The sequence below is a fragment of the Microtus pennsylvanicus genome, chromosome 8 (genome assembly GCF_037038515.1).
Source record: "Microtus pennsylvanicus isolate mMicPen1 chromosome 8, mMicPen1.hap1, whole genome shotgun sequence".
Classification (NCBI taxonomy): Eukaryota; Metazoa; Chordata; class Mammalia; order Rodentia; family Cricetidae; genus Microtus; species Microtus pennsylvanicus.
In genome coordinates, this window is record NC_134586.1 from 45,668,460 (window position 1) to 45,688,625 (window position 20,166).

General features: G+C 43.9%; 1 protein-coding gene across 1 annotated transcript in view; it reads right to left on the minus strand.

Annotated features, from left to right (window-relative positions):
* Positions 1-7,916: 7,916 nt before the first annotated feature.
* The window catches only part of Gxylt2 (glucoside xylosyltransferase 2), a 107,193-nt gene continuing 94,943 nt past the window's right edge, over positions 7,917-20,166 (minus strand). The window contains exon 7 of the mRNA XM_075983337.1: positions 7,917-14,418. Coding sequence (XP_075839452.1) covers positions 14,236-14,418 — 183 coding nt within the window. The 3' untranslated portion in view covers positions 7,917-14,235. The remainder of the gene's footprint in view (positions 14,419-20,166) is intronic.

Below are 20,166 nucleotides of genomic sequence, written 5' to 3' on the forward strand. Positions count from 1 at the left end.
CAGAGGCAGGTGGATCTCTGTGAGTTCAAGGCCAGCCTTGTCTACAGAGTGAGTTCCAGGTCAGCTAGGGCTGTTACACAGAGAAATCCTGTCTCAAGAAAAAAAAAATCCCAGTGTTCTTATTGAATCTTCTTTTCCTGGACTCCCAAGAGAATATTCATCTTTTATTGTTGTTTTTGTTTTTGAGACAGGGTTTCTCTGTGTGACAACTCCGGCTGTTCTAGAACTCGCTTTGTAGACCACAATGGCCTCAAACTCACAGAGATCCACCTGACTCTGCCTCCCGAGTGCGGGGATGAAGGGTGTGCAGCACCACTGCCGGGCTGAGAACACTCATTTTTCAGAGATGCCCAGGTCCTGACACTTCTAAAATCTGCCATTGGTCACACACCAGACTGATAATTCTCAAATTGCAGAGAGATATAGAATTGCCTGGAGAAGATTGAGGAAAGCGAACATTTTGAATCTTAACCCCCAAGATTCTCAGACAAAAGGCCTCAGAACTGAGTAGGATAGAGGATTTCCATTTCAGTGTCTACATCAGTGAGATGCTAGCTGTTTAAAATAATAATTAAAAAAAATCAAAGGTGTTATCCCTGGCAGATGATAAAACAAAGATTTGCATAAGTGTTTTCCCTGGGGGCCAAGACTGCAGAACTGTGGGAAGAAAGATTAAGGTAAGACAGAAAAGCAAGGAGGCCAATAAAGCATCCACTATCAAGGATGTTCCTATTGTTGGCTCTTTGGACTTCTTCCACTGGGGGACTCTGGAGTCAAATTGTGGAGCAGAAAATTCCATTAGCCACCTGCTGAGAGTCAGCCAGGGTATAGGCACACCCACTCCGGTCAGGCTATTTAGAAGAGTATTCCAGGAAATGTTGATATTTCGGCACCTTCAGCATGCCATAAAGCAAGCAGAACAGGTGTGGTGGCAGAGGCTAGAACAGGCAGCCAGGGCTGGGAACTGGAACAGGAAGTGCTTTGCCTGTGGCTCGTGTCTGTGTGTGCGTGTGTGTGTTTGTGCGAGTGCGCATGCGAGTGTGCATGAGTGTGTGTGTGTGTGTGTGTGTGTATGTGCGCGCGCGCTGTGGAGAACAGCACAGAGAGCCCAGTGATAGCTGTACACGCAGAAACTGTGAGATGGAGGGCAACTTTGGAAAGTTTCAATCCTAATGTACAACAAACCAACTCCTTTAATTCTTTTGCTTGCTTGTTTATTGTTTGTTTGCTTGGTTTTTCAAGACAGGGTTTGTCTGTGTAGTTCTGACTGTCCTGGACTGGACAGAACTTACTCTGTAAACCAAGCTGGCCTTGAACTTAGAGATCTACCTGCCTCTGCATCCTTGAGTGCTGGGATTAAAGTCGTGTGCTACCACCACCTGACCAATTCTTTCCCTTTTTTTTCAAGCTATATTTTTATTTAATGCCTGTATGTATGTGAATATCTTCTGAATATGTTGTACCTCTTAGTTCCCCCTGGAGTTACAAATGGTTGTGAGCTGTCATGCGGGTGCTGGGAATCAATGCTCCTCTGGAAGAGCAGAGCCATCTCTCTGGCCTCCTAATTAAAACTTAACTTTAAATGTTTACCCATTTGAACGCTTCTCAGTTTTGTTAACTGTTGCCTACAGTTTCACACATGTGCCATTTTTTATGATTTTTTAAAAAATGCGGGCGGGTCCCTGGTGGGCCATGTGACGGCAGGCAGTGGCGGGCTCTGGGAGCAGCCAGTCCCACTGGGAGCAGCCAGTCCCAGACAGAGACGACAGCTGTCAGTTCCCGGAGGTCCCGCCTGGTGCAGTTTCCCAGCAGCAAGCCGTTGAGCAGGCTGGTCCCGCTACGCGGGCGGGTGTGAGCAGGCTGTGGGTAGAAGGAAGACACATTGTACAGAATAGAATTGAATATTTATTACTTAGAGGAAAGAGAGAGTGTGGGGAAAGAAGGAGAAGAGAAGAAAGAGGAAAGAGACAGAGAAGAGGAGAAGCGGGGAGACACATGTGCAAAGAGGGAACAGTAAGAGATTCAAGATGGTGGGGAGGGGGGAGCAGGAGTCACTGGGAGTGGGCGTGGCTTGCCTCTTAAAGAGACAAAAACCATAACACCAGTGCTATGTCCAGATCATGGTGTCCCCCCAAAACCAACTAGGAGACTAAGTCCTATGTTTAAAAGCAAAGAGCCTTTATTCTTACACAAGTTTGCAAATGCAGACTCTCCGTGTGCCCAATGTTTTAGAGTAGAGAGCCCCAAGCTCAGTTAGGGTTGGGCTTTTATAGCAGCAAAGGTGGGGGTGAGGAATTTCTAAGGTTCAGGACCCCTGATTGGCTAACATTTGTCTAGGGGTGTCCTGGTTTAAAAAAATGATGGGTGTATGCTGGCAGGTGATCCTATCTACAATGGTTGGAATGTTAGGAATTTCCTTTGGATGGCTTGTTCCTGGGTGGTGCCTTGGGTGGTCTCAGTTTGTGGTCTTTTCTGGAACCAAGTATTGTCTTAGGGTAACCACTGAGACTTAGGCATCTTTTGAGCTTGTCATGGCTGGGTCCTACATCAGCAATAGCAAACCATCCGAGTGTTAGCTATTGCCTATATTACCACACATGTGCCAGCAATAGCAAACCACCAGAGGACCTGTTCTAATACTGTTCAAGTTTCAAATACTTGGTATACCCAAAATGCTATAATTTCTTAATTTTTCTTTTAACTCTGTATTCCTGAAAAAATTCCTAATAAGAACTTAAATGTAAATTCCAGTTTCTAAGGCGGTGAGAGGGCTCAGCATGTCAGGGCATTGCTGCCAAACCTGATTACCTAAATCTGATCCCTGGGGCCCACATAGTAGAAGGAAAAAACTGATTCCTACAAGTTGACCTGTTTTACACAAGTATACTGTAACACGTGTGTGTGTGTGTGTGTGTGTGTGTGTGTGTGTGTGTGTGTTACACGCAGGTAAAAGTAATTTGTAGAAGAATCCAATTTTCTAACATGTCATTTAACCCAACATGGCAATCCCAGAGAAGGGGAATGTTATGTGTTCAGTAAGAACAGTTGTTCTCACAAGTTCCTTTATAGTCACTCTCTCCATATCCTAGATGACATACACACACTACAGAAGTGAGGAAGATACATTGACACTCATAACTGCCTACAATTATAGGGGACGTCTAAACTGCTCTTGTCTAACAGATCTGGCTTATAACAAGATACCTCTGTTGTCTACTTGGTTAGATTACTGAATTATTTCTGGGGAGGTCTCTATGTGGCCAATGGTTCTTCACCATGCAGGGAAAATGAGTTTTTTTAATTATTTACAAAAAAACACGAGGAGAATAATTTTCTTGGTGCTTTGGCCCAGCTTGGCAATGTCATTTTGTCATCTGGACATGGAGACAGTTTCTGCAGATGGAAAGATGCTATTGAAAGGACATGAAAATTTGATGGCTGGAATCCTAGAAGGATGTCCAATGGTTTTCAATAAAATATTCATGACAAAGGCATTGAAGAAAGAGATACATTTCCCTTGGCATCATTTGGGCCTTTGAATATACACAGATTTTTTGGGGGGGATGGGGGTGGAAGACAGGTACCTTTTCACTTACCAAACCAATCCAAATTTATATTTTGTCTCTTTGTCTCTCTGCCTCTCTGTCTCTCTGTCTCTGTCTCTCTCTCTCTCTCTCTCTCTCACACACACACACACACACACCCCTCCACACTAAATGAGCTATGTTTGCTGTCATTTACTATTTAAATAGTTAATGATGAAATAAATTGGTACCAGGAATAGGGTGGTTTTCAGGAAAAAGCCCTCCATACAGTCATACAGAACAGTCTGTGGAAAGAGTGAAAAATCAAGCAAGCAGAAAATAATTTAAAATGGTCTCTGCCTTAGTCTTATCTTCTTTTTAATTTAATTTTATTTTAAAAAGAAAACAAACTATCTTTTTTTCTCATTTTACATACCAATCCCAGTTCCCATTCCCTTCCCTCCTCCCATTCTTTTCACCTAATCCCCCACCACCATCCCCCCATCCAGCCCTCAGAGAGGATAAGGCATATTGCTTTGGGGAAGATAGTTTTATCTTCTTATGGGTAAATAAATCCCTAAGAAACAAAACAACTCAATAAACTTTCAGTGAACAGGACTTTCTACTTTTGCACCACAAAGATGATGCCACCACTGCCCAACTTAGGTAAAACCATTTTTAAGGGTAACCAAAATCAGTGTTCTGAAGCTTTGTTGATAGGACTGGGTCCCAGATGAGCATGTAGCCAAATAATTTATTTCTTCTATTAACTGTGATGAGGAGTGTGTGTGTTCATCATCAAAGTCCAGGACAGAGAACAGGATAGAACGGATTGTTCCTTTAAGGTGTGCCTACTGGGGAAGGTAGTTAATAAACTAAGTATGACATTAGTATTGTATTGTTACCATTTCTTTCTTTTGCTTTTTTTTGAGACCAAATTATGTAGAACGAAGTATTCTGGAGCTCACAGACATCCACCTGCTTCTGCCTCCTGGGTGCTTGGATTAAAGGTGTGCATCACCATGCCTGGCTGTCATTATTTCATTATTTCAATAGACAGACACGACAACGTACAGGGTGACACATACAAATGAGTGTACGAGAAGGCCTGGTCATCCTTGGGGGATCACGGGAAGCTGTTAAAAAGAAATGCCTCTTTCATTAAGCTCTGAACAGGGAAGAAGTGGGGAAAGAGCGCTAGGAGGAAACCTGGGGATGAATCGCACAGAGACTGCTTGGGATCTGAAAAGCGGCTTGGGCATTATTCTAAGAGCAAAAACAAGAGGTGAAGGAGCTTCCCAGGGAGGAGTGGGGCTGGGAGGAAATCAGAACCAAAACAGGCAGGAGGGTGAAAATCTGGATCAGAGGACTTGGATGCAGGGAGTAATAATGTTTTGTGTGAAAGAGTTGCAGGGAAGATAAACAGAGGAAGCTAACTCAGTTGGTTGTTACTCAGGATCTTAATACAACTCTGTGTGTCTCACACACACACACGTGCTCACACACACACACACACACACACACACACACACACGGCATGGTCTCACTAGCTTCAAACTCAAGATCCTCTTACCTCAGCCTCTTGAGAGCTGCGATTACAGGCATGCTCTGTGGTGCTTGACCTAGAGTGTAAACTTTTTTTTTTTAATTTTTATTTTACTTTATGATTTTTTAATATTTATTTATTATATATACAATATTCTTTCTGCATGTATGTCTGAAGGCCAGAAGAGGGCACCAGACCTCATTACAGATGGTTGTGAGCCACCATGTGGTTGCTGGGAATTGAACTCAGGACCTTTGGAAGAGCAGGCAATGCTCTTAACCGCTGAGCCATCTCTCCAGCCCCACTTTATGATTTTTTAAAATTCTATTTTAAAAACAATCTTCTTTTACATACCAATCTGAGTTCCCTCCCCCTTCCTGCTTCCACCATTTCTTCCCCACCCTACCTCCCATCTACCCTTCAGAGAAGGTGAGGCCTCCCATAGGAAGTCAACAAAGTCTGTCATATCACCTGATGCAGGACCAATGCCCTCCTCTCTCTATCTAGGCTGAAAAAGGTATAAAAAACATCCTAAGTGAGATAACTCAATCCCAGAAAGACAAACACAGTATGTACTCTTGCATAAAAGGATATTTATAAAAAGCAAAGAATAACCAGTCTATAGTCCACAACCCCAGAGAAGAGAACCCTGTCACTTGTATTTTAAATAAACGCTGATTGACCAGTAGCCAGGCAGGAAGTATAGGCAGGGCAACCAGGCAGGAAGTAGAGGTGGGGCAACCAGGCAGGAGTAGAGGCAGGGCAATGAGAATTATGGGAAGAGGGAAGTTTCAGTCTGCAGTTGTCACCCAGACACAGGAAGCCAGATACAGAGCAAGTAAGATGTTACTGCCTCAGCGAAAAAGGTAGCAAGCCACGTGGCTAACACAGACAAGTATTATCGGCTAATTATAAGTTATAAGAGTTAATAAGAAGCATGAGCTACTAGGCCAATCAGTTTATAATTAATGTAGACCTCTGTGTGTTTTCTTTGGGGTGAACAACTGCGAGACCGGGAGGGACAGAAACCTCAGTCAACAAGAGACAGATATGGATCTCCCCAGAAGGAGAAGTAGAATGTATCTTTAACCATTATTGTTTATTGCTTTCTATCCTAGCATCTTTCTTTCTTTCCTTTTCCTTTCCCTCCTTCTTTCTCCTCTTCCCCTCTTTATTTGTGGATCAGAGGCTGGGGATCAAAACCAGGACCTTGAGCATGCTAGGCCAGTGTCCTACCCTGGGTTACACCCCCACCTTCAAGTAGCACTTTATTTAGTAGAGTTTCCAAATCCTCTGAGTAAGATCTTGGGAAGACATGTCAGACTTGTTCCATGGTCTGAACTTCCATCTCCTTCCTAACTATGTGACATCATAAAGGAAACATATTCCGAAAAACATCCATTCGTTCAATAAACATCAAGAACCGCGTAGATATTGTCGTTGTTCTACCAGTCTGGGACCTCACACCTTTGCTTTCACCCCCTTAATAATTTAGCCTTACACTACCTTAATATTCACCGACTAAAATGAATTTAAAGACGCTTTCATGAGCTCTCGGATGATGAAAAGGGAGATGTACACAAGTCAACATCCCATCCCATGCTCTGTGGGTCAAAGGCCGTGGCAGAGCAGCCTTTGTTTGGATTTGGGTTGGTACCATCCAACTGGGTTTATTGTATCACAAGTTCCTACTTCAGTACCCAGGTCCCTGGGAGCAGCATTAGTTAGTGTTTCCATAGAAACCAAGTGTTTATCCTGCGCCAAGTACTTAATGTACATTTCTTCAGTTATTCCTCAGAACATTACATAATAGGAGAGTCACCTCTTATTCTTTTAACACAAAGAGGCTGGTAAGGTGTAGAGAATTATGGTCTATCAGATGATGGTACCACAATATAATTTTGAGGGGTTGGAGAAACAGCTCCCTGTTAAGAGCAGGTACTGCTCTTGCAGAGGACTAAGTTTGGTTCCCAACAACCATATTGGGCTGCTCACAACAGCCTACAGCTCGGGCTTCAGGGAATCTGACTCCATCTTCTGGCCTCCTCAGGCACTGTACTCATGTGCACATACCCACAAACGTACACACACAAACACATAGTTAAACATTTTTTGGTTTATTTTGTTTTGAGACAGGGTTTTTCTATATAACCCTGGCTGTCTAGAACTCACTCAGTAGACCAGGCTGGCCTTGAACGCAGAGATCTGACTGCCTCTGCCTCCTGAGTGCTGGAATCAAAGGCACATGTTACCATGGAGGCAGTGCCTGGTCTACAGAGCTAATTATAGGATAGCCAGGGCTACACAGAGAACCCTGTCTAGGGTAGGGGTGGACACTTAAAATATTTAGTCAAATATGAGGGGGAAAATTCAGTAGATAAACTGAACACCTTGTGCTGATTTTAAAAAGAGATGATGGGAAAAATACTTCTATCAGCTTAAAACCTTTGAAGCATTTTGGGTTTTTTGTATGTGCTATAGCCAAACAAGTCAAGCACAATTTTGTTAAACACAACAAGGGATTATGGAGAGATCATTCTCATATTCTTTAAACTCTGTTCATTATTCCTTGGATAAAAAAGATGACTAAAGAAACAACTTGCTGGGTGGTGGTGGCGCACGCCTTCAATCCCAGCACTCCGGAGGCAGAGGCAGGCAGATCTCTGTGAGTTCGAGGCCGACCTGGTCTACAGAGCTAGTTCCAGGACAGGTTCTACAGCTGCTGAGAAATCCTGTCTCAAGAAACCAAACCAAACCAAACAAAAACTAAAAAAACCAAACAACAACAACAACAACAACAATAACAACAAAAATCAAATAACTTCTGACACTATTATGCTTATAATGTAAAATTTTTAATGATTTTTTTAAAAATAAACTATGCTACTTATTAAATACTCTTTACTAGTTATACATACTTAAGATACACTTTTAGGCTTACCATCTTATAAAGAAAAACATACATACATACATAATTCAAAAGTAATATCAAATAACACATATTTAAAGCTTTTAGTTTAAAAAAGGTAAAATGAGAGATGACATTTAAAAAGATGAGATAGTTATTTCATCTTGGTACTTGTCTCCTATTTTACTTCATTGTAATAATTTTTTTGTCTTTGGATTATTCTTTTTTAAATGTATTTCTTTGCAAACAACACATACAACCACAAAAACATCAGCATTTTCCAATAAAAAAATGCGCTCAAGGACTCCTTAGGAGCTCTGAACAACGGACACGCTTTTTCAATGACAACACAAGCATGTCAACCCAGTGAAGCAAAACTGCACCCGATTCTCATATGTTCATACATGTAGTGACACACGAGTTTTCTGTTGAAGACTCAGGAGAATATTTCCAGTTTTGACCTGTGAAAAACAAAAATGAGAACAAAGCGCCCTCTCATGTCCGAGAAATCTTGTCAGAGTTAGATGGCAGCAGGGTTATTAAGAACAGACCTAAGCGTTGACCAAGTATAATTCTTCAACTCACAGATACAGCTGAAGTTGGCGTCTCTTTTAAAAGGCATGTGATGGCTGGGCAGTGGTGGTGCATGCCTTTAATCCCAGCACTTAGAAGGCAGAGGCAGGCGGATCTCTGTGAGTTCGAGGCCAGCCTGGTCTACAAAAGGAGTTCCAGGACAGCCAAGGCTATACAGAGAAACCCTGTCTTGAAAAACAAAAACCAAAACCAAAAAAAAAAAAAAAGAGGCAAGTGATGTGTGTGCATGGGGCATGAGTACATACATGCATGTGTAGACTTTAAAAATGCCTGAAAGGTCCCATCTAGATGGACTTCTCTTCTGCCTACAACAGGGGTCCCCAAGTTCTGTCTCTTGATCCACTAAAGCCCAGGTTCTATATTACTCAGCTATTTATATCAGAGACAGAAAGAGGAAGGCAAATATAAAAAAAGCAGCAAGAAGCTAGGCAGTGGTGGTGCACGCCTCCCAGCACTCGGGAGGCAGAGGTAGGCAGATCTCTGTGAGTTCGAGCCCAGCCTGGGCTACAAGAGCTAGTTCCAGGACAGGCTCCAAAGCTACAGAGAAATCCTGTCTCTAAAAAACAAAAACAAAAAGGTAGCAAGAAACAAAACCAGAAGAATTACTTTGCTCTGTTCTATGACACAATTACACCAGCAGTGAATTTCTGAACTTGATCATGAAACAATGTCCATTTTGGTTCATCAAACATATGACATTCATTCTTTATGAGCAAATGCCAAATAATATTTACTATAATTCTACATTTGTGTCACAGGTGTCCTGTTCGCAGAGCAGGCTATGATTTTTAACTTACTGAGTCACTCTCATGATCATTCCCATAGCTGCACTCTTTGTTTGGAGCACTTCTCTCTCTCTCTCTCTCTCTCTCTCTCTCTCTCTCTCTCTCTCTCTCTCTCTCTCTCTCTCTCTCTCTCTCTCTCTCTCTCTCTGTGTTGTTTTGTTTTTGAGAAAGGGTCTCACCATATAGTCCTGGCTGGTCTGGAACTCACTCTGTAGGCCAGACTGGCCTTAAACTCACAGAGATCCACCTGACTGTCTCTCAAGTGCTTGGATTAAAGACATGTGTTTTGAATTTTTAAAAATTGTAGGTGTGGGTATTTTGCTTGCATGTATGTCTGTGAAACGCGTGTATGCCAGGCGGACATTAGATCCTCCTGGAACTGGAGTTACAAGTGGTTGTAGACCACCATGTAGGTGGTAGAAATTAAACCCAGGTCCTCTGGAAAGTGCTGTCAGTGCTCTGAACCATGGAGCCATCTCTCCAGTCCCGTCTGACTGGTCCCAATTTTGCGTGAGAAAGGCCTGGCTGACTTGGTACTCACCATGTAGTCCTGGCTGGCCTCTGAGTCAACCATCTTCCCAAACACTGGGATTACAGCCGTGAACCACCAGGCCCAGAGCTACTGCTAGGAGCTACAATTGATTGTTCATGGTTTGGTTTGCTTGCTTCTTTTTGCTTATGGGCACTACAAGTGCAGTCGTAGAACTGCTGGCCAGCCTCTGGGAGTGCATAAATGCCCATTTCAGAAGCAGACAGTGGAAGTGTAGACGGCTCACAGCGGAGCGCTGAATATGAGATCCAAATGTCAAGAAAGGCTGATGTGTAGAGTGTTGTGCCCCAAATGCTAAAGTGTAATTGTCAAAGTTGAGGAGACACTCAAAGTGATTTTGTCCACAGCATTTGTTCAAGTATTAGAATTTTCATGTAAGTTACAATTTCTCAGATTTATATTGGAAATAAACAGCAAGAAGTAATGCCAGCCTTTCTACGAACCCTGACATTGAAACCCCACATGCCAAAAGCATGGTCACCACTTGCTATTCGAGAGGGCTCTGACATTCTCCACAGAACCCATAGCTAAGAGAGAAGGCAGGAGAGGGGAGATGTGGTAGTCTGAGTGAGAACACCCCCATAAACTCATATTTGCATGGTTAGTCCCCCGTTGATGGAAGATGTGTCCTTGTTGGAGGAGGTGTGTCACTGCATGTGGCCTTTGAGGTTTTGAAAGCCCACACTAGGTCCAGTCTCTCTTTCTGCCTGCTGCCCCAGGATCAGGATGTAAAGCTCTTAGCTACTGCTCCAGCGCCATTCCTGCCTGCTTGCCAACACGATGATAAGGGACTAACCCTCTAAATGTAAGCAAACCCACAATTAAATGCTTTCTTTAATGAGAGTTGCCTTGGTCAAGGTGTCTTTGCACAGCAATACAACTGTGACTAAAGACAAAAGGGGAGAGGAGGAGTAAAAAGGAGAAAAGGACAGACCTGGAGATGAGAACCAGCCTTAGCTATCCCAGGTATGGATTTAGTGCGGCCTAAGGAGCAGAAAGGCAGCCTGTGACTTCCTAACACAGATCGATCACGTTTTAGAAGTTCATTCAATAAATATGTGTGGCTCTTGGATTTCAAAGGTGTTTGCCAGGAAATACCAAAAGCTGAGAAAGCCCCGCTTTGTATCTTAGTATGGATAATATTTACCACTTTTTGGTACAAAGAGTTGGAAGAGATTTTTTTTTTCTTAAATTCTCCACTAAACACCTAAAATTTTCGAATACAGCATGGGAATTCCATGGTGAAGGAAAATCACTTTAGGTCTTAAAGTGTCACATGATCATAACTGGTCCTTCTAGAATGTTTTAAGATTCTATCATTGACCTTCGCTGGCAACAGTGTTACAGATTCAGCTGGCATCAAACAGAAGAGCATTTGTGAGTGGACCTGGTTTTCATAAAGTCAAAGGCATTGTTGTATTTTGTATTCAAAGACGTCTCCGAAGACCGGACCAAACGTTTTTAGATCTGGTAACCAGTGAAAAATCTAAATAGCGCTCTTGGGTTCACTGAATGTTCTGAACAGACAAAAAGCAAGACTGGACTCGAAGCCAGTACTGTATGTGTATATTCTGGCTCTGTCACCAAAACCTAGTTTGTGGGTATTTACTCCGCGTCCCACGTGCCCACAGCCGGAAAAAAAAAAAACCAAAATAAGTATCACCAGCAGTGGTGAGGACACAAAACAAGAGTGGAAATGAGAGCTGAACATCCCAGGGTGGTTTCCCTGAGAACCAGGCTGTAGACGAGAGGGGAGAGTGGACGTAGCTTAGCATTCCTGTGACTACCATAGCTGCGTCTACCCCTACTGCCTTTGTAGCACAGGTTTTCCGCTATCTCCTCAGGACGAGCCATTTCTGCGGATACAGGGACGGAGATAACCTACTGGATTCTGATACATGGGCTACTACATCGCATTAATAAAAATGTTTATTACTTCCCACTTTCTGTCTGCTTTCTGTGTAGGAGGAAGAGGACTCAGGATGTTTATTTTCAATTTCTTCCTCCCTGGGAAACAGGATTCATCTTACACAGACCTGTGTTTTATAGAAATGTACTTCTATCAACTATGTCCCTTTTCCCTCTGTTACTTCACGGAGGTGATAACAGGCCCCTCCTAATTCCCTAGGCTGCCCGAGACATCAAAAAGGTTGTTTGTGTAAAAGTCATTTGAGATAAATAAAACATTATGCAAAATGTCCCTACCCTGATAGCAACCTTAAGAGTAACTAGGGATTAAGTCAGATCCCTCTTGGGGATAGAATAAGAACTTCCTGTACTGTAGCTAGGTGATAGAATTGCAAAGCCGCTAAGCTAAGCGCTGGCTAACCACAGCGGAAAAGAAAAAAAAAAAAGGTAGAGACCCGAGACTGTCAGGAATTTGAATTTGCTTGCTTGTGAAATCATCTGAAATATTTACTTTGACCACATTAAATCTGAAACTGGAGCTGGGTGTGGGGGCACACACCTGTCTATTCAGTACTTACTTGGAAGTGGAGGCAGGCAGGTTGGGAAATCTCGTCTTAAAAATACAAAAGAAAACAAAGCAAGGGCTGGGGAGATAGTTCAGTGGTTAAGAGCACTTGTTGCTCTTGCAGAAGACCCACGCTCAGTGCCCAGTACCCATGTCAGGAGGCTCACCACTTGTAATTCAAGCTCAAAGGGATTTAATGCCCTCCTGCTCTGGTATCCACAGGCACCTGCACTTACATGCCCGTACACAGACACAGACACACAGTTAAAAATACAATTAAAACGACAACAAGGAAAGCCCCCTCAAAAGCCTGGACTTGCCCTTTGATTTCTACCCACTGCGCAGAAGTTCAGTCAAGTGCTCTTGTCCGTGGAGAAATACAAAATCAGACCTCTTTGCTAAAGATATCCCTTGGGCTTTCTCTCCGAGGCTTTTGTTGCATAGAAATTTCTCCTGATTGCGCCCTCCTCGGAGCATGGCAATTCTTCTGGGATGCACTCTCAGACACACGCTTCATCTTGAAATGCTGCCCAATTAGCTGGTCTGAAAGCCTCTTCCAGACACAGCGGTGCTGTAATTACCTCGTCTGGCTTTTCAGTCTCCTACGTGAAACCTCAGCACAGAGGCTGGTCTTTACCGAGGTCGCACGTTTTAAATGTGTTACAATGGAAACACAGAAGTCAGGGAAGTCTTAACGAGTCTGGAAAGAAATACATTACAATGGTGACAACCTTTTCCAGGGGTTGGTAGGATTACGTCTAATCTAATCTTGACTGTGGTTCACTGACCTTTATTGTCTCCAAGTTTGTCCGTCTCATAACATATTATTATTCTTTTAATTTTTAAAAGCTATTATTTTGTGCACACTGTTTGTGTGCCTATTGGCTGTGGAAGATAAAAGAGGGCGCTGGATCCCCTAGACCTGGAGTTACAGATGGTTGTGAGCCATTATGTGGGTACTAAAAATGAAATCCAGGTTCTCTGGAAAAGCATTCAGTGCCCCTGGAACTAGAATTCCAGACAGTTTTGAGCTGCCATGTGGGTGCTGGGAATTGAACCTGGATCCTCAAGGAGAGCAGTCAGTGCTCTTAACCACTGAGCCATCTCTCTAGCCCCCCCCCCCTTTTTTTTGTCTTTTTGGTTTTTCGAGACAGGGTTTCTCTGTGGCTTTGGAGCCTGTCCTGGAACTAGCTCTTGTAGACCAGGCTAGCCTCGAACTCACAGAAATCCACCTGCCTCTGCCTCCCAAGTGCTGGGATTTAAGGCGTGCGCCACCACTGCCCAGCTACCCCTATTGTTATTTTTAATATTACGTTTCTTTATTTGTGGGTGTGAGTGTGGGCCCCACATGAAGGTCAGGATAACTTGAGTCAATCCTCTTCTTAGAATCCTCTCGATTCGAGGGAATCGGGAACACAGGCCATCAGGCATGGTGGCACATGCTGTTACCACTGAGCCATCCTGCCAGCCCCAACACACATTATTTCTTAATGGGGGTGAGAGAGCAAGTTGCATAGGAAGATTCTAAAGAATATCAGATAATTATCATCCTGTATATACTGACAGGGTCTCATATTTGAGGGCTAGGAAAAGTTCCCTTTTCTTTCTCAATCCAATGAGACAATGTTAAATTCATGATAATAACTTTTTTAAAAAAAGATAAATAGTATTTAAAAATAATAAAGAAAAGCACATTCCCTTTTAGGGATAAACAACTCAAGCACAATGTAACCAGGCATTTGAACCTCAGCAGTCACAGAGCACCAGTAAATATGCCCCCACACAAATATCCGGGCAGCATATGATCCATGTCCTCAGTCACAGATGCCAGGCTGACTCAGAGCAAGGGGGACACTCAACTCATGGAGTTGGGGCCCATGTGGATGATGACGTGCTTCTCGTAAGCCCTTTTCATTGTTTTCTCAATCTGCTTCAGAAAGACCTGGGGGATCCGTCCACACAGCGTGTGCACTGTCTCCAAAAACTTCAGCTGGAGAGGGTAGTACATGGATTGGAACAGATTGTCTTGAAAGGGAAACTGAATGACAGAAAGAAAGAAAGCCTGTGATTCAAGTGCTGATTAAAACCACAAATCACTCTCAGTAAAACACACGACACAGTGCAAAGTGACTAAGTTTTGACCCAGTGGTACAGCCCCATGGAATCATGTAACTCTCTGGCCTCTCAGTTCTGTTTTCTCTCTTTCCTTGAAGTCAGGCTTCCTCTAGCTGAGAATGACCTTGACTTTGGAATTCTTCTACCTCCATCTCTAGTGTGTTGGGATTAAGGCATATACCACAGTGCCTAGTTTTCCAGTACTGGAAAGCAAACCAAAAAAGATGATTTACTTGTGTTTTTTAAGGCTCTTCAAGTTTGAAGACAATGTAACAATATCTACCACTAAGGAGAAGAATATATATATATATATATATATATATATATATATATATATATATATATATATATATATAATCTTTCTGATTAGAATGCATACAAGTCTAAAGCAGATAGTCATTTTGAAATCTACTACAACAAACACTGAATTTATTATTTTCAAAAGATTTATTTGTTTTCATTTTATGTGTGTGCATGCAAGTATGTGCACTATGTGTATGCCTAGCACCCACAGAGGTCAGAAGAGGGTACCGGATCTCCTGGAACTAGAATTATGCCACCATATTTGAACCTGGGTCCTCTGCAATAGCAGCAAGTGCTCTTAGCCTATGAACCATCTCTCCAGCCCTTATTTATTTATTTATTTATTTATTTATTTATTTATTTATTATCCTTTTGCCATTCAAGAAACTTAATGGCATGTCTGTGGCGGCTACAGAAGGTCAAGAGTTCAGCCATTGCAAGTTAATGTATTGGCCATGAGCTTTCTTTCGCTATTCTAGGCACCAGGTTGGGATATGGCTCACTGGTGGAGCATCTGCTTAGGATTCCAAAGTCCTGAGTTTGAGCCACGGGACAGGGTCAGGCATGGAAGCTGGGGGGAAAAGGAACTAAGAGGCCAAATGTCAGTGATAATTTTGAGTTTTTTAAATTCACTGTGTATTGGACATTTGAAGATTTGTCTTGTTTTAATATCTCTTATTTTTTTCATGTGATATATGAATGAGCAGCATCTTCCAAAATCAACCTTTTTGGCTACTTAGAAACTAGCATGTGTCAAGCTTTATCACCATCCTATTGAAAGAGAAAGGGCCGCGGTAGATCATGTCACAGTTTAACTTTTGCCAATGAAAAGCCTAAGGAACAGAAAGGTTAAAGGGCAGGCCCCTAGCCCCAGAGCAGAGTGGATGGGTATCGGCTCTCCTAGAACACAGCTCCCACTCCTTCAAGGTCATCAGAAACGTTGTCTCAGTGCCGTGGATCAGCAAGGTGAAGAGGTAACTTGAGAATGGGCCACACCTGCTCAGGTTTGGGACAGCATTGCTTTCTCTCACAGCCCTCAGACAGCCAACCAGAAGTCCCATGAATTCTATCCTCACAGCCCCTTCTCCCTACCTTCCCACTTCCCCAAACGTCCCCGCTAGCTCAGCTCTTGCCTGTATGGCTGCTCTCAACCTCACAAATGGCCCCGTGCCTCACTCTTGCAAGTCTGCAATTAGTTGACATAAGTCACCATAAATCACAGCTGTCACTTTCCTGCCCAGACTTCCCACTGCAGCCCAATTCTCGCTGCAAAAGCTCCAGGAGAGCTGGAGCCCTGCTGCACCTGCTTCCCCGCCCCCTCCCCCCGCCACTAGCTCTCCACGATGGTTTGAGGTGACTATCCTCGTGTGCTCCGGGCACACCAACTTCATTCCACCTTGGAGAGTCTCCAGATTATGTCGGTAGCATCTTCCCTAGGAATGCCTCCATCCAACCGTGTTTCAGGCTGGCACGGGCCTTCCCTGGAAACCCGAAACATCCCTCTGTAGCCAGTTCTCTGCCCTCCCCATCCTGTTCCTCTTAGATAGGCTCTTTCTTTGATTGCGATGGGAATTTATTATATCATCTGGTTTTCTCTACTAGAACAGAGATTCTTGACCACAGACAGGGCTTGGTGTGTATGCAAGCTTCCATATTCCGGACAACTGGAATTATTCCTACATAAACTAGGCTTTGTAGATGACTGCTTAAAGAATTGCTAAAGAATATCTGCCTGGGAGCCGGGCGGTGGTGGCGCACGCCTTTAATCCCAGCACTCGGGAGGCAGAGGCAGGCGGATCTCTGGGAGTTCGAGACCAGCCTGGTCTACAAGAGCTAGTTCCAGGACAGGCTCCAAAACCACAGAGAAACCCTGTCTTGAAAAAAACAAAAAACAAAAAAAAAAAGAATATCTGCCTGATGACCTTTGGGAGGGCCATGATGGGAGCTGTTATTCCTGTCATCCATCACATGAACACATAGACACACAGGGTTAGGCTGTGTGCATACGAGAGAGAAGGAAGACAGCAAGCTAAGAAAAGAAACAGATATGGAATGTTTGCAATTAAAACATCTACATACTACATGCAGCTGTCAGGTGTGTGATTAAAGTTTAAAGGCCATAATTTTTTTACTCTTCATAACTGTCTCATTAGGAAGCTTTATTTATATAAAAGTATTGATTAACACTTTAAAAAAGTTTGTGTGTGTGTTTGTGTGTGTGTGTGCGCATGTCCATAGAGGCCAGATGGGTTACTGAACCCCCTGCAGCTGGAGTTACAGGTGGTCATGAGCCAGCTGATGTGAATGCTAGGAACAGAACTTGGGTCTTGAGGAAGAGCAAACGCTCTTAACCACTGAGCCATTTCTCCAGTCCCCAGAAGGTAACCTTCTTATCTATTTTATGATGAGGAAATCAACCGAGGCTCAGTAAGGTAACAGCAGTTAATGACTAAACAGAGAGTAATAGAAATGGGGTTTGAGCCCAGGTCTGCCCAGGCAGAGCGCCAGCTCTGATCCTTTATCTTACGCTGAGAACATCACAGCCCTGTAGAGAAAGGTAGGCATAGGGGAAAACCGCGTCACAATGGAGTGTCTTCACTCCCGTGCTGATCTGGAGCCAGTGACTGCCCTGACGGAAATGCCTGAATGAAAACAGTCTTTTGAGGCCAAACTGCAGAACTCCGCGGAGTGATTAGGCAGAACTGTTTAAGAAGCAAAGTCATTTGGCTGTCTTTCTGATCCCCTGTGAGAACAAACCAGATGAGTCATAACTCAGCCACAATTGCTCAACTCCAAAGGCGGGCCAGAACACAAGGGAAAGTAGAGAGGGCTCCAATCAGCCCACACGGTTGCATGCTTCCTTGACTTCCACCCGTGCTGGGCATGGGTTTCCCCTGGAGGCAATGTTTGAGTAACCAAGTGTGAGAATGTCACTGAGTGCATAGCAGATTCTGTAATTTAATCACTTGCCCTTTGAAAACTGAACAGCAGGAAACAGGAGAAGAGGTACTCGCTTAGATACATGTCAAGTGATCCCCTATGGGGAGGACAGTGCTGGGATTTCCCAAGCTGGAATTCTTTAGCCAAATGTTCATCTTGATACAGATGTGGTCCAGCTGGGGGATGGCTCAGTGAGTCACACAGATGCATTGCCAGCAGGGAGATGACTCCGTAGGTAAAGTGCTTTCTGCAAAGTGTGACATCCTATGTCTGGGTCCCCAGAACACGCAGAAAGCCTGGCATGGTAGCCTGTATCTATGATCCCTGTGCTCTTACGGTAGGATGGGAGACGGAGATGGTAGACTCCCCAGAATCCCAGGGACCAGCTAGCCTGGCACATGAAGCAGTAAACCACTAAGAGCCCCTGGCTGCCCAGGCAGAGGTGAAGAACAACAGCCCGAGTTACTCTCTGACCTCCACACATGGCTGTCGTATGTGTGTGTCTAAATCCTGGCACCAGGTTCCCAGATTTTCAAGAACAAATAAAGATATTTAATAAAGTCTGTCTCAGGGGCTTGGCAAACGGTTCCTGTCGGGGTGGGGGGTAAACAGCAAATCCTTTCGGCGCTGTGCACCCTATAGTCATAACTAAGAACCTCTGCTGTCAGAATGCCAGTGTAGAATAAGAATGAAAAAGGCACTGTGTTCTCCCACGACTCTGTTTGTGAATGCTGAAACACAAAGCTCCTACAGAGTCATGTTAAAAATTGTTTTGTTGTTGTTGTTTTTCTCTGCACATCTTTGGCTGTCCTGGAACTTACTCTGTAGCCTAGGTTGACCTTGAACTCACAGGGATCTGTCTGCCTCTTCCTCCCTAGTGCTGGGATTAAAGGCAAGCAGTGTTTAAAAGAATACAGTTTCCGTGTAATTATTTCAGGGCATAAGCTAGCCAGGCAGCCGAGAGCCGGGTGGCAGGAAGCAGCCCGCAGCTCCTACTACATCACCCGGTTATGTTGGAAAATTTTACTGATCCTTGCTCTGTCTTCCAGGGTCGGTTTAAGGAGAGCACCCCTTGTAAGTACCTGCTATTGGTTTCCTATTAGCAATCGCAATCTCAAGGCAAAAGGTAATGAGCAACACGGAGCTTTCCAAGTTCACATAATCCTGAACTGCTCCTTCACACGTGTTCACCCTTCTCTTCGAGGAAGACAGAGTGGGCTCAAACTGTATGAGGTTCCATAACCTCCACGCCAACATTGTACATAAAAATCATCGCTTATCCATGGGAGATACATATCTACATACTGAGTGGATACCTGAAACCTTGATGAGTACCGAGCCCTACAGACCGGATACCCTGTGGCTATGACATGACTAGTAGGTGGGAAATATGTACAGTGTGGCTACAGGTACAAAGACATGACTCACATTCCTGCATGACAGAGCAGGATGGCATCCAATCTCGTCATGTTCCTGGGAACAGCACACAATGGACAACTTATGAAGCATGGAATTCTGGAATTTTCCATGTAATATTTTTGGGTCATGGTCACACAGGGTGACTGAAACCATGCAAAGTGAAACCATGGGGCAGGGGCTTTATCTACTGAATGTGATCTTTGAGACCAACCACATACGGCTATAGGGCTTGCCTGGCAGACCTGGTGGGAGGGGCTGTTCTTTCAGGGTCAGCCTGCCAGAGGGACTCACTATGGGCAAGGGCTCAGACTTTCTGCCCTGGGCAGCCAGATTCACATGCAGCTCTGACTGCCTAGCCTGATGTTCACTTCTAAAGGCCTCCCTGTTCGGGTACCTTGGCTAGGGCACTTTCCTCTACTTGGATTTAGAACTTTCTGTTCCTAACCTTGTCCTCCAGCTCTCCATTCCTGGCTCACGGTTCATGAGGTGCAGGAGTGTTTTCCTCAGGGCCTCTTTGCTATGACAAGATTCCTCCATCTAGGTTGTATCCACATGCCCCCTATCAAATCTCCTTTGGTGCTAAAAATGGTAAGCATCTCTTTTTGATTGCATTGTTAAGTCAATAAGAGATTGGTGGATTGGGAATATAGCTCAGTAGGCAAAGTGTTTGTTATGTAAGCTTAAAGACATGAGTTTGATCCCCAGCACCTACGTAAACTCTGTGTGTTGGTGTATACCTGTGATCACAGGACTGGGGAGATACAGACTGGAGATCTCTGGGTTTACTAGGCAAGCCAGTGAGCTTTGGGTTCTGTCTCAAAATTAGAGGGGCCGGAGAACTGGTTCAGTAGTTAAGAGCACTGGGAATGTGGGCTCAATTCCCAGCATCCACATGGTGTCTCACAACCTTCTGTTATTCCAGTTCCAGGAGCTCCAAAACCCTTTTCTATCCTCCAAGGGTATCAGTCACACATGTGATACATGTATGCTGTCAAAACACCATAGACAT